The sequence below is a fragment of the Mobula birostris genome, chromosome 4 (assembly GCF_030028105.1).
Source record: "Mobula birostris isolate sMobBir1 chromosome 4, sMobBir1.hap1, whole genome shotgun sequence".
NCBI classification, from domain to species: Eukaryota; Metazoa; Chordata; class Chondrichthyes; order Myliobatiformes; family Myliobatidae; genus Mobula; species Mobula birostris.
Window position 1 is genome coordinate 106,789,492 of NC_092373.1, and position 25,100 is coordinate 106,814,591.

Here is a 25,100-nt window from a genome sequence, read left to right on the forward strand (position 1 = left end):
CAAAATCTGCCTCCCAATCTGCTCCTCTGTATCTCTGCTGCTACCAGGGGGCCTATAGAATACCCCCAGTAGAGTAACTGCTCCCTTCCTGTTCCTGACTTCCACCCATATTGACTCAAAAGAGGATCCTGCTACATTACCCATCATTTCTGTAGCTGTAATAGTATCCCTGACCAGTAATGCCACCCCTCCGCCACTTTTTCCGCCTTCTCTATCCCTTTTAAAGCACTGAAATCCAGGAATATTGAGAATCCATTCCTGCCCTGGTGCCAGCCAAGTCTCTGTAATGGCCACTACATCATAATTCCATGTATGTAAGGTAAAAGAACCCCTAGGAGGCAGCGATCACAAGATATAACCATATAACAATTACAGTATGGAAACAGGCCATCTCGGCCCTTCTAGTCCGTGCCGAACTCTTATTCTCACCTAGTCCCACTGACCTACACTCAACCCGTAACCCTCCATTCCTTTCCTGTTCATATAGCTGTCCAATTTAACTTTAAATGACAACTTCAAACCTGCCTCAACCACATCTGCTGGAGCTCATTCCACACAGCTACCACTCTGAGTAAAGAAGTTCCCCCTCATGTTACCCCTAAGCTTTTGCCCTTTAACTCTCAACTCATGTCCTCTTGTTTGAATCTCCACCACTCTCAATGGAAAAAAGCCTATCCACATCAACTCTGTCTATCCCCCTCATAATTTTAAATACCTCTATCAAGTCCCCCCTCAACCTTCTACGTTCCAAAGAATAAAGACCCAACTTGTTCAACCTTTCTCTGTAACTTAGGTGATGAAACCCAGGTAACATTCTAGTAAATCTTCTCTGTACTCTCTCTATTTTGTTGACATCTTTCCTATAATTCGGTGACCAAAACTGTACACAATACTCCAAATTTGGCCTCACCAATGCCTTGCACAATTTCAACATTACATCCCAACTGCTATAGTGCTCTGATTTATAAAGGCCAGCATACCAAAAGCTTTCTCCACCACCCTATCCACATGAGATTCCACCTTCAGGGAACTATGCACCATTATTCCTAGATCCCACTGTTCTACAGCATTCTTCAATGCCCTACCATTTACCATGTATGTCCTATTTTGTTCTACCAAAATGTAGCACCTCACATTTATCGGCATTAAATTCCATCTGCCATCTTTCAGCCCACTCTTCTAACTTGCCTAAATCTCTCTGCAAGCTTTGAAAACCTACTTCATTATCCACAACTCCACCTATCTTAGTATCATCTGCATACTTACTCATCCAATTTACCACCCCATCATCCAGATCATTAATGTATATGACAAATAACGTTGGACCCAGTACAGATCCCTGAGGCACACCACCAGTCACCGGCCTCCAATCTGACAAATAGTTATCCACCACCACTCTCTGGCGTCTCCCATCCAGCCACTGCTGAATCCATTTTACTACTTCAATATTAATACCTAACAATTGAACCTTCCTAACCAACCTTCCGTGTGGGACCTTGTCAAAGGCCTTACTGAAGTCCATATAGACAACATCCACTGCTTTACCCTCATCAAATTTCCTAGTAACCTCTTCAAAAAATTCAATAAGATTTGTCAAACATGACCTTCCACACACAAGTCCATGTTGACTGTTCCTAATCAGACCCTGTCTATCCAGATAATTATATATACCATCTCTAAGAATACTTGCATCAATTTACCCACCACTGACGTCAAACTCACAGGCTGATAATTGCTAGGTTTACTCTTAAAACCCTTTTTAAACAATGGAACAACATGAGCAATACGCCAATCCTCCAGCACCATCCCTGTTTCTAATGACATTTGAAATATCTCTGTCAGAGCCCCTGCTATTTCCACACTAACTTCCCTCAAGGTCGAGGGAATATCCTGTCAGGACCCGGAGACTTACCCACTTTTATATTCCTTAAAAGCTCCAGTACTTCCTCTTCTTTATTCATCATAGTTTGCATAACTTCCCTACCTGTTTCCCTTATCTTACACAATTCAATATCCTTCTCCTTAATGAATACTGAAGAAAAGAAATTGTTCAGAATTTCCCTCATCTCTTTTGGTTCCACACGTAGCTGTCCACTCTGATTCTCTAAGGGACCAATTTTATCCCTCACTATCCTTTTGCTATTATTATAACGGTAGAAACTCTTGGGATTTATTTTCACCTTACTTGCCAAAGCAACCTCATATCTTCTTTTAGCTTTTCTAATTTCTTTCTTAAGATTCTTTTTACATTCTTTATATTCCTCGAGCACCTCATTTACTCCATGCTGCCTATATTTATTGTACATATCTCTCTTCTTCCAAACCAAGTTTCCAATGTCCCTTGAAAGCCATGGCTCTCTCAAACTTTTAACCTTTCCTTTCAACCTAACAGGAATATAAAGATTCTGTACTCTCAAAATTTCACCTTTAAATGACCATAGAAACTACAGCACAGAAACAGGCCTTTTGGCCCTTCTTGGCTGTGCTGAACCATTTTCTGCCTCGTCCCACTGACCTGCACATGGACCATATCCCTCCATACACCTCCCATCCATGTATCTGTCCAATTTATTCTTAAATGTTAAAAAAGAACCCGCATTTACCACCTCATCTGGCAGCTCATTCCATACTCCCACCACTCTCTGTGTAAAGAAGCCCCCCTAATGTTCCCTTTAAACTTTTCCTCCCTCACCCTTAACCCATGTCCTCTGGTTTTTTTCTCCCCTTGCCTCAGTGGAAAAAGCCTGCTTGCATTCACTCTATCTATACCCATCATAATTTTATATACCTCTATCAAATCTCCCCTCATTCTTCTACGCTCCAGGGAATAAAGTCCTAACCTATTCAACCCTTCTCTGTAACTGAGTTTCTCAAGTCCTGGCAACATCCTTGTAAACCTTCTCTGCACTCTTTCAACTTTATTTATATCCTTCCTGTAATTTGGTGACCAAAACTAACACAATACTCCAGATTCAGCCTCACCAATGCCTTATACAACCTCATCATAACATTCCAGCTCTTATACTCAATACTTTGATTAATAAAGGCCAATGTACCAAAAGCTCTCTTTACGACCCTATCTACTTGTGACGCCACTTTTAGGGAATTTTGTATCTGTATTCCCAGATCCCTCTGTTCTACTGCACTTCTCAGTGCCTTACCATTAACCCTGTATGTTCTGCCTTGGTTTGTCCTTCCAATGTGCAATACCTCACACTTGTCTGTATTAAACTCCATCTGCCATTTTTCAGCCTATTTTTCCAGCTGGTCCAAGTCCCTCTGCAGGCTCTGAAAACCTTCCTCACTGTCTACTACACCTCCAATCTTTGTATCATCAGCAAATTTGCTGATCCAATTTACCACATTATCATCCAGATCATTGATATAGATGACAAATAACAATGGACCCAGCACTGATCCCTGTGGCACACCACTAGTCACAGGCCTCCACTCAGAGAAGCAATTCTCTACCACTACTCTTTGGCTTCTTCCATTGAGCCAATGTCTAATCCAATTTACCACCTCTCCATGTATACCTAGCGACTGAACTTTCCTAACTAACCTCCCATGCGGGACCTTGTCAAAGGCCTTACTGAAATCCATGTAGACAATATCCACTGCCTTCCCTTCATCCACTTTCCTGGTAACCTCCTCGAAAAACTCCCAATAGATTGGTCAAACATGACCTACCACGCGCAAAGCCATGTTGACTCTCCCTAATAAGTCCCTGTCTATCCAAATGCTTGTAGATTCTCTCTTAGTACTCCCTCCAATAACTTACCTACTACCGACATTAAACTCACCGGCCTATAATTTCCCGGATTACTTTTCGATCCTTTTTTAAACAATGGAACAACCTGAGCCACTGTCCAATCCTCCGGCACCTCACCCGTAGACAACGACATTTTAAATATTTCTGCCAGGGCCCCCGCAATTTCAACACTAGTGTCCTTCAAGGTCCGAGGGAACACTCTGTCAGGTCCTGGGGATTTATCCACTTTAACTTTCCTCAAGACAGGAAGCACCTCCTCCTTTTCAATCTGTACAATTTCTATGATCTCACTACTTGATTACCTCAATTCCATAGACTTCATGCCAGTTTCCTTAGTAAATACAGACACAAAAAAACTATTTAAGATCTCCCCCATTTCCTTTGGTTCCGCACATAGCCGACCACTCTGATCTTCAAGAGGACCAATTTTATCCCTTACAATCCTTTTACTCTTAATATACCTGTAAAAGCTCTTTGGATTATCCTTCACTTTGACTGCCAAGGCAACCTCATGTCTTCTTTTAGCCCTCCTGATTACTTTCTTAAGTATTTTCTTGCACTTCTTATACTCCTCAAGCACCCTGTTTCCTATACATTTCATACAATTCCCTCTTCTTCTTTATCAGAGTTGCAGTATCCCTTGAGAACCAAGGTTCCTTATTCCTATTCAATTTGCCTTTAATCCTGACAGGAACATACGAACTCTGCCCTCTCAAAATTTCCCCTTTGAAGGCTTCCCACCTACCAATCACATCTTTGCCAGAGAACAACCTGTCCCAATCCACGCTTTTTAGATCCTTTCTCATTTCTTCAAATTTTGACCTTCTTCCAGTTCAGAACCTCAACCCTAGGACCAGATCTATCCTTGTCCATGATCAAATTGAAATTAATGGTGTTATGATCACTGGAACCAAAGTGCTCCCCTACACAGACTTCCGTCACTTGTCCTAACTTGTTTCCTAACAGGAGATCCAATATTGCATCCCCTCTAGTTGGTCCCTCTATATATTGACCTCCATTTCTCTATTACATTCTTCCCATAAAACAAATTTTCCCAATCCACTCCTTCTAAATCCTTTCGCATCTCCTCAGAGTTAGCCCTTCTCCAATCAAAAATCTCAACCCTGGGTCCAGACCTATCCTTCTCCATAATTATATTGAAACTAATAGCAGTGTGATCACTGGACCCGAAGTGCTCCCCAGCACAAACCTCCATCACCTGACCTATCTCATTCCCTAACAGGAGATCCAACACCGCCCCTTCTCTAGTTGGCACCTCTATGTATTGCTGCAAAAAACTATCCTGCACACATTTTACAAACTCTAAACCATCCAGCCTTTTTACAGTATGGGCTTCCCAGTCTATGTGTGGAAAATTAAAATCTCCTACAATCACAACCTTGTGCTTACTGCAAATATCTGCTATCTCCTTACAAATTTGCTCCTCCAATTCTCAATCCCCATTTGGTGGTCTATAATACACCCCCATAAGAGTCACTACACCTTTCCCATTCCTCAATTCCACCCAAATAGCCTCCCTAGACGAGCGCACTAATCTATCCTGTCAGAGCACCGCTATAATATTTTCTCTGACAAGCAATGCAACACCTCCCCCTCTTGTCTCTCTGATTCTATCACACCTGAGGCAATTAAATCCAGGAATTTTTAGTTGCCAATCACACCTCTCATGTAACCATGTTTCACTAATAGCTACAACATCATACTTCCAGGTATCAATCCATGCTTTAAGCTCATCCACATTTCCTATAATGCTCCTAGCTTTAACATAAATGCATTTAAGAAATTTTCCCCCTCTTTCTCTCTGTTTATCACTAACGGTGCAAACAACTTTACTATTTTCTTTTTCTTCCTTCCCTACATCTGTTCTTACACTCTGGTTCCCCTCCCCCCCCGTATCTAGTTTAAATCCACCGGAGCCTCTCTAGCAAACCTACCTGCAAGAATATTTGTCCCCCTGCAATTCAGATGTAGACCGGCCCACTGGAACATGTCCCACCGTCCCTGGAAAACTGCCCAATTATCTATAAATCTAAAGCCCTCCCTCCTGAACCATGTCTTCAGCCACGTGTTGATCTGCGCTATCTTACTATTTCTAAACCCACCTGCACGTGGCACTGGTAGCAATCCTGCGATTGCTATCCTGGAGGTCCTGTCCTTTAACTTGGCGCCTAACTCCCTAAACTCACCCTTCAGGACCTCCACACTCTTCCTACACACGCCATTGGTCCCTACATGGACCACGACATCTGGCTGCTCACCCTCCCTCTTGAGAATACCGAGGACTCGATCCGAGATATCACGGACCTTGGCACCAGGAAGGCAACAGACCATCTGGGATTCTCGATCTCTTCCACTGAACCTCTTATCTGTCCCCCTAACTATCGAATCCCCTATCACTAGTGCTCTCCTCTTTTCCCTCCTTCCCTTGTGAGTTGAGGGTCCTATCTCGGTGCCAGAGACGCAACCACTGCAACTTGTCCCTGGTAGGTCATCCCCATCAACAGTATCCAAAATGATGTACTTGTTATTGGTGGGAACGGCCACAGGGGTGCTGTGCTCATTCTGTCTATTCCCCTTCCCTTTCCTGACAGTCACCCAGCTACCTGTCTCCTGACTCTCAGGGGTGACCATCTCCCTGTAACTCCTCTCTATTTCTGCCTCTGCCTCCCAAATGATCCAAAGTTCATCCAGCTCCAGGTTCCAGTTCCCTAACTTGGTTTGTCAGGAGCTGCAGCTGGATGCACCTTTCGCAGGTGTAGTTATCAGGGACAATTGTGCTCGCCCTGACTTCCCACATCCTGCAAACAGAGCACTCAACTGCCCTGACTGCTGCCTCCATTATCTACTCCTAAGGTAATTAGATTTATTAAAGGAACTTACTCGGCCTTACCTCACTTGGAGTGAAGCTCTTCCTCAGCCTCTGCTCGCCGAAACCTCAGGAGCCAAAGCCTTCCTACTCTGTCTCCCTCTACTCCGTTGCCCGCTCTGTTAATCTGCTCTCTTTTAAATACTCCCGCTGCCTCACAGTCCGACTTACACGTGCTTGCGCAGTCGTGCCCCGTTCAACTGCCGCAGAAAAAAAAAGTATGATTAAGTTCAACTTGAAATTTGATAAGGGGAAGAAGTAAAGTCTAATGTAGCAGTATTTCAGTGGAGTAAAGAAAATTACAGTGGTATGAGAGAAGAACTGGAACTCTTTTTAAAACCAAAATAATACCTTTGCAAACTAGAATATGATTTTTACCTTCAAATTATATCCTTTTTGTCTTAAATTTCTGATTTTTTTTACATTAGGTTTCTACTCTCATCGAGAAACCATAAATGGTTCCTGGTACATTCAGGATCTTTGCAAGGCAATCGAAACCTATGGCTCACAGTTTGAGTTCACAGAACTTCTCACCCTGGTGAATAGGAAGGTGTCACAGCGAAGTGTGCTTAACTGCGCTGATCGTACTGCAATAGGGAAGAAACAAATCCCCTGCTTCTCTTCGATGCTTACAAAGAAATTGTATTTCAAACCAAAGACTTCATAGCCATTAATAATTTGTTTGCTTAGGTGTCTGTTTTATTTGGACAGATGAGGAAATTGGAAAGTTATTAAATCATTGTGTGATTTAATAACCTGCGCTTTTGTAGAATGAATTTTGAAACGTTATATTTAAAGGGTTATTGGATGTGCAACTGTGAACATAAAACAATGAACAGCAAAACTGACAGTCAACTAATACAAATATTTTGGCTGTGATAACTGTACAATTGTACAATCATAAAATATGATTTACGTAGTTGGTTTACTAAGAGCTGTCTTGTGCTTCCATCAAGTCATAAGAACGTTTAGTTAGAATTATGTCAATCTTTAAAAATAATTAAAATTATATGGCTGTACCATTTTTGATTAAAACTGGGTGTAGTGTGCTGCTCAAATAGACATCTGCTCGTCTCCAAAACTTCTGAAGGGCAATTAAATAATGCTTTTAGATATGATCACATAGCAGTCTTGTCTTCATACAGTAAGTTAATTTTAGAAATGAACTAAGGGAGTTTTAAAAAAAATAATGAAAGATATTTTTTCTACCCAGCGTTTTTTTAAAATCTAGTTATTTTTGTAGATCTGGTGCTTATTCTATTTTCTTCCCTCCAATACTCTTCAGTGAAGCACTAATCAATTGATTTAATGCATGTGGCTTTTTCTTGGTGCAAGCTTCGTGTTAAATGTACTGTTCAGGGGAAAATTCTGTCATAGATTCTCAGGCAACCTATTTGTTCCAAATCCCTTTTTCTTTACTTAGCTTCCTTGGAGGCATTTGTGAGAATTTAGTGCCTTTACCCATTTCACAGAAATAGACTGTGGATGTGAAGTCAGCTGTGTATTTGTTTTCTTGTAAGACAGACATAATGTGAATTTTTTATAATCTTAAACAGTTTTAAATAAATGTTGGAACAATGATTTTGATAATCATGTTTGCATTTTGCACCAATAACACAAGTTGAAAATTCCAGTCATTCTAAAATGTTGATAATTAATAAGCTAAGTTTTGGGAGAATAATCTTAATAGGTTATGAAGTTAGATGGTGTCCTTGTGCTTGACTATATCCCAACAAGCTTTAGAATTTACAGAATTGAAAGAACCTACTCTGGTTCATGGCATCGATGCAAGCAGCTGTCGTGAAAATTGGAACATAAAGAAAAGGAGTAGGCCATTGAATCCTTAATGCCTGCTGCACATTGTTCACGATTATGGCTTTTCCATTTTCTGCACAACCCCATCTCCCTTAATGTCCAGAAGTTTATGAACCTGTATTTTGAATAAATCAGTGATTGTGGTGGGCAGTTCCAAAAACACCCCACCTGCTGAGTGAGGAATTTCTATGCATACACAAGGAAATCTGCAGGTGCTGGAATTTCAAGCAACACACATAAAAATTGCTGGTGAACGCAGCAGGCCAGGCAGCATCTATTGGAAGAGGTACAGTCGACGTTTCGGGCCTGAACATTAGTCCTGACGAAGGGTCTTGGCCCGAAACGTCGACTGTACCTTTTCCAATAGATGCTGCCTGGCCTGCAGCATTCATTAGCAACTTTTATGTATGTTGCATTTCTATGCATTCTGATTTTATTCTGAGACTGTGACCACTGGTCCTGAAGTCTTCAGTGAAGGAAAGCACCTATTCTTGACTCCTGTTGTTTTAAAGTTTCATTTTGATCGCCTCTCATTGTCCTAAATTCAAGGGAACACAGGCCTTGCCTATTACCCTCCCTTGTATATTATATTGCAAACCTACACTGCCCCTCGTGAATCTTCATTCCATTCCCTCCATGGACAATCCTCTGGCTGGCAAAAAAATCTCCTCAGAACCCGTCCGCACCATTTGCCACTTAGGATCATACAGGCTCTTCAGCCCAACTCATCCATGCTAGTCCAACTCATCTATGCCAGCCATGGTGCCCACCAAGCTAGTCCCATTACCTCACGTTTACCCATACCCTTCTAAACCCCTCCTATCCAAATGTTTTTAAATGTTGTTATACTTGCCACAGCCATTTTTTCTGACAGCTGATTGACGTTCACACCACCCTTTGTGAGTTTGTGCCCCTCAGGTCCCTTTTCAAATTGTTCGCCTCTCAACTTAAAGCTATACCCTCTGTTTTTTTATTTCCCTTCCCTGGGGAAAAGGTTCCTCCTTCAATCCTGCTGAAGAGTCTTGGCCCAGAACATCAACTGTACTCTTTTTCATAGATGCTGCCTGGCCTGCTGAGACTCGGCATTTTGTGTGTGTTGCATCTGAAGGTTTACTCGTTTCCCTATCTATTCTTGTTCCTTTTTGAGCCTTGTGCATGGGGTGGCATTTTTTTGCAGTTTCCTTAGTGTTTGTTTTCTTTATGAGGCTGAGTTGCTAGCTTGATGCTCAACCCAGCATGGGTGAAATGTGTGCAGGGAGCTGGCTGGATTTGAACCTGGGACCATTGGTTTCGAAGTCCGGTGTTGATGCCACTACACCACCGTCCAGCTATCAGCCTACCTATACCCCTCACTGTTTTCTGCACTTCCATAAGGTCATCGCTCAATCTGCTAGTTCCATAGAATAGAACTTCATTGTCATTGCTCGAGACAAGATTGCAGTGCTACTCCAGTCTGTGCAAAAATGGATATTTATAATGTTTATTTACATGCAGCAAGTGACTTTGATAGTCCATGACACTCAAAGGCCACTGACAAGCTGGGGTGTAGCGTTATTCAGCTATACAGCTGCTCTCAGGAAGAAACTGTTTGTCAGTCTCACTGCCTTTGCTAAGATGTTTCCGTATCTCCTTGGCCAAGATGTTTCTATACCACCTTGCCTAAGACGTTTCATATCTCCGTGGCTAAGATGTTTCCGTATCTCCTTGGCCAAGACGTTTCTGTATCTCTTATCAGATGGAAGGAATTTGAACGGACAGTGTCCCAGATGGAATCGGTCTTTAATGGTATTACAAATGCACTCCAGGCATCGAGAGTTGTAGAATGTTTCCGGGGTCAGCAGTTGAGTCCTAATCTCCTGTTACAGTGCTTTGTTATTAATTCCTAGCCTGCCCAGCCTCTCCCTATAACTCAGGCTCTTATCCTGCTTCCTTGTAAATCTTCTACACACTCTTTCCAGTTTAAGGATGTCATTCCTATAATAGACGATTAAAACACCAAGTGCAGTTTCAGCAATGTTTTGTAACACTTGTAACATAGTGTTGCAATTTCAGTGGAGTTGTAACTGATGAAAGCCAGCATGTCTATCTGTGATGGCTGCTTTCAATCAACTTCTTCACAGGTCCTTCTGCTCCACAATACTTTCCAGGGCCCAACCATTCACTGTATAAATCTCACCTCGATTAGAGCCGGGCAGAGAAGTGGCAGATGGAGTTAATTCTGGAAAAGTATGAAGTGATACAATTCATCAGATCAAACTTGAAGACGGAATACAAGGTCTTTGGAAGGATTTTCAGCAGGGCAGAGGAATAGAGAGATCTTGGAGTCCAGGTCCATGGGTCCCTAGGTTGGGAGGGTGGTTTAGATGGTCTAAGGTGTGTTGGCCTTCATTAGTTGAGGAATTTAGTTCAACACTTGTGAGGTAAAGTTACAGCTCCATAAAACTCTAGTTAGACTACACATGATGTTCTAGTTGCATCATTATAGGAAGAATGTGGAAGCTTTAGAGAAGACACAGAGATTTACCAGAATGCTGCGTGGATTAGAGAATATGTCCATTAGGAAAGTGAGCTATGACTTTTTGGGGTGACGAAGGATGAGAGGTAACTGAGATTTCCTGGTGGTGGCTGATGGAGTAACAGCAATCTGCCATTGCTCCAACTCTAATTGAATACTCTGAATACTCAAACCATGTATCCATTTGCTAATCCCTGAACACAGACTACTGGTTAAGCAAGTCAAACCAGTTCACAGGATGATCAGGACCTTGCCAGAAGGTGACACCACAGTGCTGCAAGACTGCTTCGAAAGCACAGACTGGAGCAAACTCAAGGAGGCAGCTACCTACGACCATTAGTAATGTAGAGGTTAGCACAACGCTCTACAGTCTCGGCAACCCGAGATCAGTCCCTGCTGCTGTCTATAAGGAATATGTCTGTTCTCCCAGTGACCTTGTAGTTTTCCTTCGAGTGCTCCAGTCTCCTCACACAATCCAAAGTTTAGTAGATTAATTGGGCATTGTAAATTGCCCTGTGATTAGGCTCAGGTTAAATTGGGAGATTGCTGGGCGTCACAGCTCAAAGAGCTGTAGCGGCCTATTTGGTGCTGCATCTCAATAAATCATGCCAATATTGACAAATATGCAGGATCGGTGACTGGCTACTTATGAAAGTGCATTGAGGACGTCAGTGTGATTAAACATGACATTATCTGGGCAAGCCAGAAACCATGGCTGGCTGCAGAGGTCTGTGCACTGCTTAGGGATCAGGACACTGCCGTCAGATTGGGGGACAGGACAAGTCAAAGGTCAGCAAGAGCTGCACTCTCCTATGCCATCAGGAAGGCAAGGTATGAGTATGCACCGAAAATGCACAGACACTTTGTGACCCCAGGGACGTGCAGCATGTGGCAAGGTATACAAATCATAACCAATACCAAGTCCACCCTGCACACCAACAACAGTGAAGCCTCTTCCTGATAGGCCAAATGCTTTCTATGCTCGATTTGACCAATTGAATGATGTGACATCAAGGAAAGCCCTCTCTCTTCCTGAGGAACGGGCACCCTATCTGGCCACAGGTGAAGTGAGGAGGACCCTAGTCGGGGAAGCCCACGCAAAGCCACAAGGCCAGACAACATACCTGATCAGGTTCTGAGGGACTGTGTGGCCCAGCTAACAGAGGTCTAATAGACATCTCCAATATCTTACTGAAACAGTCCACTCTCCCTGCAGGCTAGAAGGTAGCCCGAAAGAATAATGGAAACTGACCTAAATCATTACCCCCCAGTGGCACTGACGTCAACAATCATGAAATCCCACCTTCCAGTTCACCTACCACTCAAACTGGTCCACTGATGATGTCATAGCTTTGACCCTCCACTCCATCCTGTCCCACCTGGAAAACCATGCCTTATATGCCAGAGTTTTGTCATTAACTTCCCTCGATATTTAACACCATCATGCCTCAGAGGGTGGTGGGTCAACCGCCCTCGATGGGACTCAACGCCCCTTTCTGCAGCTTGACGGGAAGACCCCAGTCAGTCCAATTTGCCAGCAACGTCCCAAGCTCCATCATGATGAGAACTGGTGCCCCCCCCCCCCCAGGGCTGCGTGCTCAGCCCACTGCTGACTCACACTTGCACTGCCAGATTCAACTCAAACCACATGATCAGGGTTGCTGATGATACTACAGTAGCTGGCCTCTTCAGCAACAATGATGAGTCAGCATACAGAGAAGAGGCAGAAAGGTTTGTCAGGTCGTGCAAGAACGACAACCTGAATCTGAACATGGATGAAAGAAGTTGTAGACTTCAGGAAGGCACATGTCGATGCCTCTTCATTGCACATCAGTGGAGAGAATGAAGAGCACAAAGTTCTTTGGTGTGAACATAACAGACTATATTACCTGGACCCACAACACCTCCTCACCAGTCATGAAGGCATAACAGTGTCTGCACTTTCTGAGGAGATTGAGGCATCCCTGCCCTATTCTAACCACTTTCTACAGAATGTCCTGTCTGGCTGCATCATTGTGTGATATAGATGCTGCAAGGCATCGGACCGCCAGACCCTACAGAGGATAATGAAAATTGCCAAGAGGATCACCAGGGTCTCCCTCCTCCCAATTTATTACATTTACTGGGAATGTTGCAGACAAAGGACCCAAGGCATTGTTGACGATCTCTACCACCCATCCCACAATTGCTTTGAGCCAGGACTGTCAGGAAGGAGGTACAGAAGTATCAGGACTAGGATTAGGCCTAGGTCAGACTAGGTAATAGCTTCTTTCCTTGGGATGGGAGACTAATGAATACCCTGCCACCACTGAGGTCTCATCTCTAGGACACCAAGCTGTTTACTGCTTACTTGTGTAATGTTTCATTTGGTTGTACAGTACAGTATATATGTTTAGTCAGATGACAATTAACATGAACTTGGAAGTTGATAAAGGAAACATTGCCTACATGTACTTGAGCAAATCCGTTGACAAGGTCCCAGTTGGAGGTCAGAAGGTTCAATCGCTTGGCATTCAGGATGAGGTAGTAAATTGGATTAGACATTGGCTTCATGGGAGAAGCCAGAGAGGTATTAGATGGTTGCCTCTGACTGGAGGCCTGTGATGGGCTGAAAAATGACAGATGGAATTTAAGCAACACACACAAAATGCTGGAGGAACTCAGTAGGCCAGGCAGCAACTATGGAAAAGAGTAAGCAGTCAATGTTTTGGGCTGAGATCCTTCAGTCGTACAGGTCCTGCTGAAGAGCTCCGGCCTGAAATGTCAACTGTACTCTTTTCCATAGTTGCTACTGGTCTGCTGAGTTCCTCCAGCTTTTTGGATGTGTTGCTTCAATTTCCAGCATCTGCAGATTTCTCTTGTTTAAGATGGAATTTAATGCAGGCAACGTGTTCGGGTAGGTCTTACACGGTGAGCAGAAGGGCACTGAGCAGTGCAGTGGAGCAGAAGGATCTGGGCATATAGACGCATAATTCATTGAAAGTGGCATCACAGGGAGATAGGGTTGTAAGGAATAATTTTGGCACATTGGCCTTCAAAATCAAAGTACAAAGTATAGGAGTTGGGATGTTATACTGAATTGCATAAGATGTTGGTGAGGCAAAATTTGTGATATTGAGTCTAGTTTTGGTCACCTACTTACAAGAAAGATGTAAATAAAATTGAAAGAGTACAGAGAAAATTTACAAGGATGTTGCCAGATCCAGGGCACTCCTCAGGAAGGAGTTGATAAACTTCATGATCAACCTCGCAAAGTATTTCATCACAGTGGATGTAAGTGCTACCGGATGACAGTCATTGAGGCAGGTTCTTCTTGGGAATTGGCATGACTGAAGCTAGTTTTAAGCAGCCGGGTACCTCAGGCTGCCGAGGAGAGAAGTTAGAATCATAGAGTTATAAAAAAGTACAGCACAGAAGCTGGCCCCTCAGTCCAACTAGTCCGTGCCGAACTATTTAAACTGCATTCTCCCATCAAACTGCACCAGCACCATAGCCTTCCACACCCCCACCATCCGTGCACCTATCCAAACACCTCTTAAATGTAAAAATTTAACTTGCATACACCACTTGTGTTGGCAGCTCATTCTACATTCACACAACCCTCTGAATGAAGAACTTTATGTTCCCCTTAAATATTCCACCTTTCACCCATGCCCTCTGGTTGTAGTCCCACCAAACCTCAATGAAGAAAGCCTGCTTGCATTTACCCTATGTATACCCCCCATAATTTTGTCTACCTCTATCAAAATCTCCTTTCAATCTTCTACATTCCAAGAAATAATGCCCTAACCTATACAATCTTTCCATATAACTCAGGTCTTCCAGACATGGCAAAATCCTTGTAAATTTTCTCTGTACTCTTTTGACCCTATTTACATCTTTCCTGTAGGTAGGTGACCAAAACTGCACATAATACTCCAAATCAGGCCTCACCAATGTCTTCAATATAACATCCCATCTCCTGCACTCAATATTTTGATATATGAAGGCCAATGTAGCCAAAGCTTTCTTTATGACCCCGTCAACCTGTAACACCACTTTCAATGGATTATGGACCTGTATTCCCAAATCCCTTTGTTCTGCCATACTCCTTAGTACCCTGTACCCTGTCATTCACACTTGGCTGCGTGAAATTCCATCTGCATTTTCCAGCTGAGTTCCTCCAGCATTTTGTGTGCATTGATTGGTTAGAAGCTAGCTCTTTTTACACACCCCTGACATTGATCGTCCAACTCAGGGAAAATCGCCGCAAAGTTCTGCTTTTTAAATCTTGAGCGCGGACCTGACTGAAAGGTAGCTATTTTTATGCACCATAATAGGCCAGTTAGCCTGAATTCAGTGGTTGGGAAGATGTTGGAGTCCACTATTAAGAATGAGGTGTTGTGGTACTTGGAGGCACACGATAAAATCAGCAAAAGTCAGTATGGTTTTCTTAAGGGGAAATCTTGCCTGACAAGCACGTTGGAAATCTTTAAAGAAACAACAGGCATGATAGACAAAGGAGAATCAGTGGGTGCTGTGCACTTGAATTTTCATAAGACCTTTTACAAGGTGCTGTGCATGAGGTTGCTTAACAAGATGAGAGCAAATGTTATTACAGGAAAGATGCTAGCATGGATAGAAGATTGGCTGACAGTGAGAATAAAAGGGGCCTTTTCCGGTTGGCTACTGGACTCACTTTAAAGGACTCTTTACCTGATGTTCTCAATATTTATTGCTTATTTATTTATTTATTATCATGAATGTTTCTTCTTTCTTTTCGAATATGCACAATTTGCTGTCCTTTGCACACCGGTTCTATGCCCTGTTGATGCAGTTTTTCATTGATTCCATTATGGTTATTGGACTTATTGAGTATGCCAGCAAGAAAATGAATCTTAAGGTTGTATATGGTGATATACTTTAATACTTAATTTACTTTGAACATTAACAAATAGGATCACAACTTCCAATTTTCCAAATTAAAGCAAGACTTAAGGAACCAGTAACAAATAGAAAATATAATCACTTTTGACACTTCCCTGGAGCTTAGCCATGAGCAGTTGCAGCACTTGCTTTAAAATTACTATTGGAAGTTATAAAAATACCCTAAAACCAAGTTTTTCATAACCAAATGGGAATATAAAATTATGTTCAATAGAAAAATTTATGAGGTTCTTTCTCATTTGAAATCCACAGCGTGAAGAATATTCTTATGGCCTTTTGCAGCAATGCTGAAGAATGGTCTCAAATTGTCAGTACGGTTCAATGGTGAAAAAGAAAGCCAAAATTCCTACAACAGACTTGGGTAATTATTTTTGCCTTTAACAAAGATAGAGCAGCTCAGATTGTGTTTTAATTTACATTGCAAATAAAGATAAAATCCATGCAGAAGGTTATCTTATAAACATATATAACCATATAACAATTACAGCATGGAAACAGGCCGTCTCGGCCCTTCTAGTCCATGCCGAACTCTTACCCTATCCTATTCCCACCGACCTTCACTCAGGCCATAACCCCCATTCCTTTCCTGTCCATATATCTATCCAATTTCACTTTAAACAACAACATAGAACCTGCCTCAACCACATCTGCTGGAAGGTCATTCCACACAGCTACCACTCTCTGAGTAGAGAAGTTTCCCCTCATGTTAACCCTAAACTTTTGCCCTCTAATTCTCAAGCCATGCCCTCTTGTTTGAATCTTCCCCACTCTCAATTGGAAAAGACTAACCACGTCAACTCTATCAATCCCCCTCACAATTTTAAACACCTCTATTAAGTCTCCTCTCAACCTTCTACGCTCCAAAGAATAAAGACCTAACTTGTATAACCTTTCTCTGTAACTTGGGAGATGAAGCCCAGGCAACATGTAACTATGCGGGTAATGTTGTTTTTAAACATCATTACCTGGCATCTGTATGTCTGGGATTGCATGAGTTAAATTGACAGTGTTTACTGGGCATTCGATGTCTCTGCACCTGAGTTTAGTGGTGACTTGTTTTCTGTGGCCCCAGCTTGGGTTTAACTTTCTGGTTCTCTCTTGCCGTTTGGGCATCTGGGCTTTTTTCTTGGCATTTTGTCGACCGGGAGAATGAAGAGCGTGTCACTGTTAGGTTAGGTTGAGAGTATGCGAGCAGTGGGCAAATCAGCCCTCTTGTGCTTTTTGATTTCCTCACTTGTGATTCAATTTCACGCAACCCTGCCACTTTGATCTGGCCCACGCCTTCATTAACCAGGTCCAACACTTGCCTTTCTTGGATCTTGCCCCTCCTGACAAAGGTAATCGGGTTTGTGGGGCTGTGGCCAGGGTTAGTCGGGGTGTGCCTAGGGTTTGTGGGGGTGTGGCATGATCACTGGGATGTGCCGAGGGTTTGTGGGGGTGTGTGCCCCCTTGGACTTTAGGATTCGGTTTGAGTGTTGGGCTGGTGGATGTATATGTGTGACTGGGAGAGGTAAGGCTGCAGAGTTTTGAGTGGTGAGGTATGAGGTGCTATGGCGCATAGGCTCGTGTGGTGAAGCCAGGTGAATCTGGACTATGCCTTTCATTATCATGGTCCGACACCACTTGGTTCAATGAACTGGGTGTGCACTGGGACACATCATCATTAATGCATCCTCGGATCATCGGGTGTTTCGGGTCTTTCATCATTAGACACCCTCCCCGAGGCGACCCAGCCGGAGTTGATCAGGCTCGGCTTGTGATTTCCCATGAACCAGGATAATGAGAGGCTGTAACTATGAGGGTAATGATGTTTTTAAACGTCATTACCTGGCATCTGTATGCCTGGGATTGCATGGGTTAAATTGATAGTGTTTACTGGGCATTCGGTGTCTGCACCTGAGTTTAGTGGTGACTTGTTTTCTGTGGACCCAGCTTGGGTTTAACTTTCTGGTTCTCTCGCCCCTTTTGGGCATCTGGGCTTTTTTCTTGGCATTTTGTCGACGTGGAGAATGAAGAGCGTATCACTGTAAGGTTAGGTTGAGACTCTGCGGACAGTGGGCAAATCAGCTCTCTTGCGCTTTTTGATCTCCTCACTTGAGATGCAATTTCACGCAACCCCGCCACTTTGATCTGGCCCACACCTTCATTAACCAGGTCCAACACTTGCCTTTCTTAGATCTTGCCCCTCCTGACAAAGGTAATCGGGTTTGTGGGGCTGTGGCCACGGTTAGTCGGGGTGTGCCTAGGGTTTCTGGGGGTGTGGAAGAGATAATCGGGATGTGCCGAAGGTTTGAGGGGGAGGGTGCCCCCTTGGGTTAGGGTTAGGTTGAGAGTATGCGGGCAGTGGGCAAATCAGCCCTATTGTGCTTTTTGATCTCCTCACTTGAGATTCAATTAGGGTTAGGGTTAGGGAATGGGATAGGGTCAGGTTTCGGGTCTGGGAATGGGCTTGTGGTACGGTTAGGGTATAGGATGGGCCAGGGTTAGGGAATGGGCTAGGGCTAGGGTTAGGGCAAGGGCTAGCGTTTGGGAATGGGCTAGTGTTAGGATTAGGGAATGGGCTAGGGTTGGGGTTAGGGTTACGGAATGGGCTAGGGTCAGGGTTAGGGAATGTGAATGGACTAAGTTTAGGGTTAGGGTTAGTGCGAGCGAATGGTCTAGGGTTATGGTTAGGGTTAGGGAATGAGTAGGGTTAGGGTTACGGAATTGGCTAGGGTTAGGGCAACGGCAAGGGCTTGAGCTAGAGTTAGGTTTAGGGAATGGGCTAGGGTTAGGGGATGGGCTAGGGTTAGGGTTGGGGATGGGCTAGGGTTAGGGTTAGGGGATGGGCTAGAGTCAGGGTTAGGTTGAGAGCATGCGGGCAGTGGGCAAATCAGCCCTCTTGTGCTTTTTGATCTCCTCACTTTAGATTCAATTTCACGCAACTCTGCTACTTTGATCTGGCCCACGCCTTCATTAACCAGGTCCAACACTTGCCTTTCTTGGATCTTGCCCATCCTGAGAAAGGTAATTGGGTTTGTGGGGGTGTGGCCAGGGTTAATCGGGGTGTGCCTAGGGTTTGTGGGGGTGTAGAATGATAATCGGGATGTGCCGAGGATTTGTGGGGGTGTGTGCCCCCTTGGACTTTAGAATTAGGTTTGAGTGTTGGGCTGGTGGATGTGTACGTGTGACTGGGAGAGGTAAGGCTGCAGAGTTTGGAGTGGTGAGGTATGAGGTGCTATGGCGCATAGGCTCGTGTGGTGAACCCAGGTGAATCTGGCCCATGCCTTTCACCATCATGGTCCGACACCACTTGGTTCAAAGGACCGGGTGTGCACTGGGACACATCATCAGTAATGCATCCTCGGATCATTGGGTGTTTCGGGTCTTTCATCATTAGACACCCTCCTCGAGGCGACCCAGCCAGAGTTGATCAAGCTCGGCTTGTGATTTCCCATGTACCAGGATAATGAGAGGCATGTAACTATGAGGGTAATGACGTTTTTAAACATCATTACCTGGCATCTGTATGCCTGGGATTGCATGGGTTAAATTGACAGTGTTTACTGGGCATTCGGTGTCTCTGCACCTGAGTTTAGTGGTGACATGTTTTCTGTGGACCCAGCTTGGGTTTAACTTTCTGGTTCTCTCTCGCCGTTTGGGCATCTGGGCTTTATTCTTGGCATTTTGTCGACCGAGAGAATGAAGAGCGTGTCACTGTTAGGTTAGGTTGAGAGTATGCGGGCAGTGGGCAAATCAGCCCTCTTGTGCTTTTTGATCTCCTCACTCGAGATTCAATTTCACGCGACCCTGCCACTTTGATCTGGCCCACGCCTTCATTAACCAGGTCCAACACTTGCCTTTCTTGGATCTTGCCCCTCCTGACAAAGGTAATCGGGTTTGTGGGGGTGTGGCCAGGGTTAGTCGGGGTGTGCCTAGGGTTTGTGGGGGTGTAGAATGATAATCGGGATGTGCCGAGGATTTGTGGGGGTGTGTGCCCCCTTGGACTTTAGAATTAGGTTTGAGTGTTGGGCTGGTGGATCTATATGTGTGACTGGGAGAGGTAAGGCTGCAGAGTTTTGAGTGGTGAGGTATGAGGTGCTATGGGGCTTAGGCTTGTGTGGTGAAGCCAGGTGAAACTGGCCCATGCCTTTCAGTATCATGGTCCGACACCACTTGGTTCAATGGACCGGGTGTACACTGGGACACATCATCAGTAATGCATCCTCGGATCATTGGGTGTTTCGGGTCTTTCATCATTAGACACCCTCCCCGAGGCGACCCAGCCAGAGTTGATCAAACTCGGCTTGTGATTTCCCATGTACCAGGATAATGAGAGGCATGTAACTATGAGGGTAATGACGTTTTTAAACATCATTACCTGGCATCTGTATGCCTGGGGATGCATGGGTTAAATTGGCAGTGTTTACTGGGCATTCGGTGTCTCTGCACCTGAGTTTAGTGGTGACTTGTTTTCTGTGGACCCAACTTGGGTTTAACTTTCTGGTTCTCTCTTGCCGTTTGGGCATCTGGGCTTTGTTCTTGGCATTTTGTCGACCGGGAGAATGAAGAGCGTGTCACTGTTAGGTTAGGTTGAGAGTATGCGGGCAGTGGGCAAATCAGCCCTCTTGTGCTTTTTGATCTCCTCACTTGAGATTCAATTTCACGCGACCCTGCCACTTTGATCTGGCCCACGCCTTCATTAACCAGGTCCAACACTTGCCTTTCTTGGATCTTGCCGCTCCTGACAAAGGTACTCGGGTTTGTGGGGGAGTGGCCAGGGTTAGTCGGGGTGTGCCTAGGGTTTGTGGGGGTGTGGCATGATCACTGGGATGTGCCGAGGGTTTGTGGGGGTGTGTGCCCCCTTGGACTTTAGGATTAGGTTTGAGTGTTGGGCTGGTGGATGTATATGTGTGACTGGGATAGGTAAGGCTGCAGAGTTTGGAGTGGTGAGGTATGAGGTGCTGTGGCGCATAGGCTCATGTGGTGAAGCCAGGTGAATCTGGCCCATGCCTTTCATTATCGTGGTCCGACACCACTTGGTTCAGTGAACCGGGTATGCACTGGGACACATCATCAGTAATGCATCCTCGGATCATGGGGTGTTTCGGGTCTTTCATCATTAAACACCCTCCCCGAGATGACCCAGCCGGAGTTGATCAAGCTCGGCTTGTGTTTTCCCATGGACCAGGATGATGAGAGGCATGTAACTATGAGGGTAATGTTGTTTTTAAACATCATTACCCGGCATCTGTATGCCTGGGGATGCATGGGTTAAATTGGCAGTGTTTACTGGGCATTCGGTGTCTCTGCACCTGAGTTTAGTGGTGACTTGTTTTCTGTGGACCCAACTTGGGTTTAACTTTCTGGTTCTCTCTTGCCGTTTGGGCATCTGGGCTTTGTTCTTGGCATTTTGTCGACCGGGAGAATGAAGAGCGTGTCACTGTTAGGTTAGGTTGAGAGTATGCGGGCAGTGGGCAAATCAGCCCTCTTGTGCTTTTTGATCTCCTCACTTGAGATTCAATTTCACGCGACCCTGCCACTTTGATCTGGCCCACGCCTTCATTAACCAGGTCCAACACTTGCCTTTCTTGGATCTTGCCGCTCCTGACAAAGGTACTCGGGTTTGTGGGGGAGTGGCCAGGGTTAGTCGGGGTGTGCCTAGGGTTTGTGGGGGTGTGGCATGATCACTGGGATGTGCCGAGGGTTTGTGGGGGTGTGTGCCCCCTTGGACTTTAGAATTAGGTTTGAGTGTTGGGCTGGTGGATGTGTACGTGTGACTGGGAGAGGTAAGGCTGCAGAGTTTGGAGTGGTGAGGTATGAGGTGCTATGGCGCATAGGCTCGTGTGGTGAAGCCAGGTGAATCTGGCCCATGCCTTTCATTATCGTGGTCCGACACCACTTGGTTCAATGAACTGGGTGTGCACTGGGACACATCATCAGTAATGCATCCTCGGATCATGGGGTGTTTCGGGTCTTTCATCATTAGACACCCTCCCCGAGGTGACCCAGCCAGAGTTGATCAAGCTCGGCTTGTGTTTTCCCATGGACCAGGATAATGAGAGGCATGTAACTATGAGGGTAATGTTGTTTTTAAATATCATTACCTGGCATCTGTATGCCTGGGATTGCATGGGTTAAATTGACAGTGTTTACTGGGCATTCGGTGTCTGCACCTGAGTTTAGTGGTGACATGTTTTCTGTGGACCCAGCTTGGGTTTAACTTTCTGGTTCTCTCTCGCCGTTTGGGCATCTGGGCTTTTTTCTTGGCATTTTGTCGACTGGGAGAATGAAGAGCGTGTCACTGTTAGGTTAGGTTGAGAGTATGCGGTCAGTGAGCAAATCAACCCTCTTGTGCTTTTTGATCTCCTCACTTGAGATGCAATTTCACGCAACCCTGCCACTTTGATGTGGCCCACACCTTCGTTAACCAGGTCCAACACTTGCCTTTCTTAGATCTTACCCATCCTGACAAAGGTAATCGGGTTTGTGGGGCTGTGGCCACGGTTAGTCGGGGTGTGCCTAGGGTTTGTGGGGGTGTGGCAGAGATAATCGGGATGTGCCGAGGGTTTGTGGGGGAGTGTGCCCCCTTGGGTTAGTGTTAGGTTGAGAGTATGCGGGCAGTGGGCAAATCAGCCCTCTTGTGCTTTTTGATCTCCTCACTTGAGATTCAATTAGGGTTAGGGTTAGGGAATGGACTAGGGTCAGGGTTAGGGTTAGGGAATGGGATAGGGTCAGGTTTCGGGTCTGGGAATGGGCTTGTGTTACGGTTAGGGTATAGGATGGGCCAGGGTTAGGGAATGGGCTAGGGTTAGGGCAAGGGCTAGCGTTTGGGAATGGGCTAGTGTTAGGATTAGGGAATGGGCTAGGGTTGGGGTTAGGGTTACGGAATGGGCTAGGGTCAGGGTTAGGGAATGTGAATGGACTAAGTTTAGGGTTAGGGTTAGTGCGAGGGAATGGTCTAGGGTTATGGTTAGGGTTAGGGAATGAGTAGGGTTAGGGTTACGGAATTGGCTAGGTTTAGGGCAACGGCAAGGGCTTGAGCTAGAGTTAGGTTTAGGGAATGGGCTAGGGTTAGGGGATGGGCTAGGGTTAGGGTTGGGGATGGGCTAGGGTTAGGGTTAGGGGATGGGCTAGAGTCAGGGTTAGGTTGAGAGCATGCGGGCAGTGGGCAAATCAGCCCTCTTGTGCTTTTTGATCTCCTCACTCGAGATTCAATTTCACGCGACCCTGCCACTTTGATCTGGCCCACGCCTTCATTAACCAGGTCCAACACTTGCCTTTCTTGGATCTTGCCCCTCCTGACAAAGGTAATCGGGTTTGTGGGGGAGTGGCCAGGGTTAGTCGGGGTGTGCCTAGGGTTTGTGGGGGTGTGGCATGATCTCTGGGATGTGCCGAGGGTTTGTGGGGGTGTGTGCCCCCTTGGACTTTCGGATTAGGTTTGAGTGTTGGGCTGGTGGATGTATATGTGACTGGGATAGGTAAGGCTGCAGAGTTTGGAGTGGTGAGGTATGAGGTGCTGTGGCGCATAGGCTGATGTGGTGAAGCCAGGTGAATCTGGCACATGCCTTTCATTATTGTGGTCCGACACCACTTGGTTCAATGGACCGGGTGTACACTGGGACACATCATCAGTAATGCATCCTCGGATCATGGGGTGTTTCGGGTCTTTCATCATTAGACACCCTCCCCGAGGCGACCCAGCCAGAGTTGATCAAGCTCGGCTTGTGTTTTCCCATGGAACAGAATAATGAGAGGCATGTAACTATGAGGGTAATGACGTTTTTAAACATCATTACCTGGCATCTGTATGCCTGGGATTGCATGGGTTAAATTGACAGTGTTTACTGGGCATTCGGTGTCTCTGCACCTGAGTTTAGTGGTGACATGTTTTCTGTGGACCCAGCTTGTGTCCAACCTTCTGGTTCTCTCTCGCCGTCTGGGCACCTGAGCTTTTTTCTTGGCATTTTGTCGACCGGGAGAATGAAGAGCGTGTCACTGTTAGGTTAGGTTGAGAGTATGCGGGCAGTGAGCAAATCAGCCCTCTTGTGCTTTTTGATCTCCTCACTTGAGATTCAATTTCACGCAATTCTGCCACTTTGATCTGGCCCATGCCTTCATTAACCAGGTGCAACACTTGCCTTTCTTGGATCTTACCCCTCCTGAGAAAGGTAATCGGGTTTGTGGGTGTGTGCCCAGGGTTAGTCGGGGTGTGCCTCGGGTTTGTGGGGGTGTGGCAGAGATAATCGGGATGTGCCGAGGGTTTGTCGGGGTGTGTGCCCCCTTGGGTTAGGGTTAGGTTGAGACTCTGCGGGCAGTGGACAAATCAGCCCTCTTGTGCTTTTTGATCTCTTCACTTGAGATTCAATTAGGGTTAGGGTAAAGGAATGGGCTAGGGCTAGGGTTAGGGCAAGGGCTAGCGTTTGGGAATGGGCTTGTGTTAGGATTAGGGAATGGGCTAGGGTTGGGGTTAGGGTTAGGGAATGGTCTAGGGTCAGGGTTAGGGAATGGTCTAGGGTCAGGGTTAGGGAATGGGCTGGGGTTAGGGAATGGGTTTGGGGTTAGGTTTAGGGAATGGGCTTGGGTCAGAGTTAGGGAATGGGCTGGGGTTAGGGTTAGGGAATGGTCTCGGGTCAGGGTTAGGGAATGGGCTGGGGCCAGGGTTAGGGAATTGGCTCGGGTTAGGGTTCGGGAATGGGCTAGGGCTTGGGCTAGGATGCGAGTAGTGGACAAAATATCGCTCACGTATTTGTGGATCTCTTACTGGAGATGCAGTATCACTTCACCCTGCCACTTTGTTTTTGGCCCACGTTGTAATCATCTCAGTCCGCAACTTGCCTTTATTGGGATCTTCTTCCTCTTTGACTTCCATTCTGGAGTTTAAGTTAAAATGGTGGAGTTCTTGCCTGTGGATCGTGTTTTGGATTTGGGGACTTTTTTTATAGGGCCTGCGTGCTGTGATCTGGGGGCTGTGCAGTAGCTAATTGAGGGGTGTGTGGGGAAGGACATGCCCAGGGGTAGAGTTAGGTTAATGGTTGTTCAGGATTCACGGCAAAGCGAGGTGGGGTGGGTGGCAAATGGTTTTGCGGGGGGGGGGGGTTGCCCTTGCAGCAGAGGGGAGGGCTGAAATAGGAGCCCAACTGCTGGTGATATTGTGTGAATTTGGCCCCTTGATGGGGTGAGGGTTTGGGTTTCTGGGGGTGTGT

General features: G+C 45.4%; 1 protein-coding gene across 2 annotated transcripts in view; it reads left to right on the forward strand.

Annotated features, from left to right (window-relative positions):
- The window catches only part of LOC140196527 (caspase-6-like), a 56,485-nt gene extending 48,255 nt beyond the window's left edge, over nucleotides 1-8,230 (forward strand). For both annotated transcript variants that reach the window (XM_072255873.1, XM_072255874.1), the window contains exon 7: nucleotides 7,088-8,230. In XM_072255873.1, the coding sequence (XP_072111974.1) occupies nucleotides 7,088-7,326 (239 nt within the window). In that variant the 3' untranslated portion in view covers nucleotides 7,327-8,230. The remainder of the gene's footprint in view (nucleotides 1-7,087) is intronic.
- Nucleotides 8,231-25,100: the final 16,870 nt, after the last annotated feature.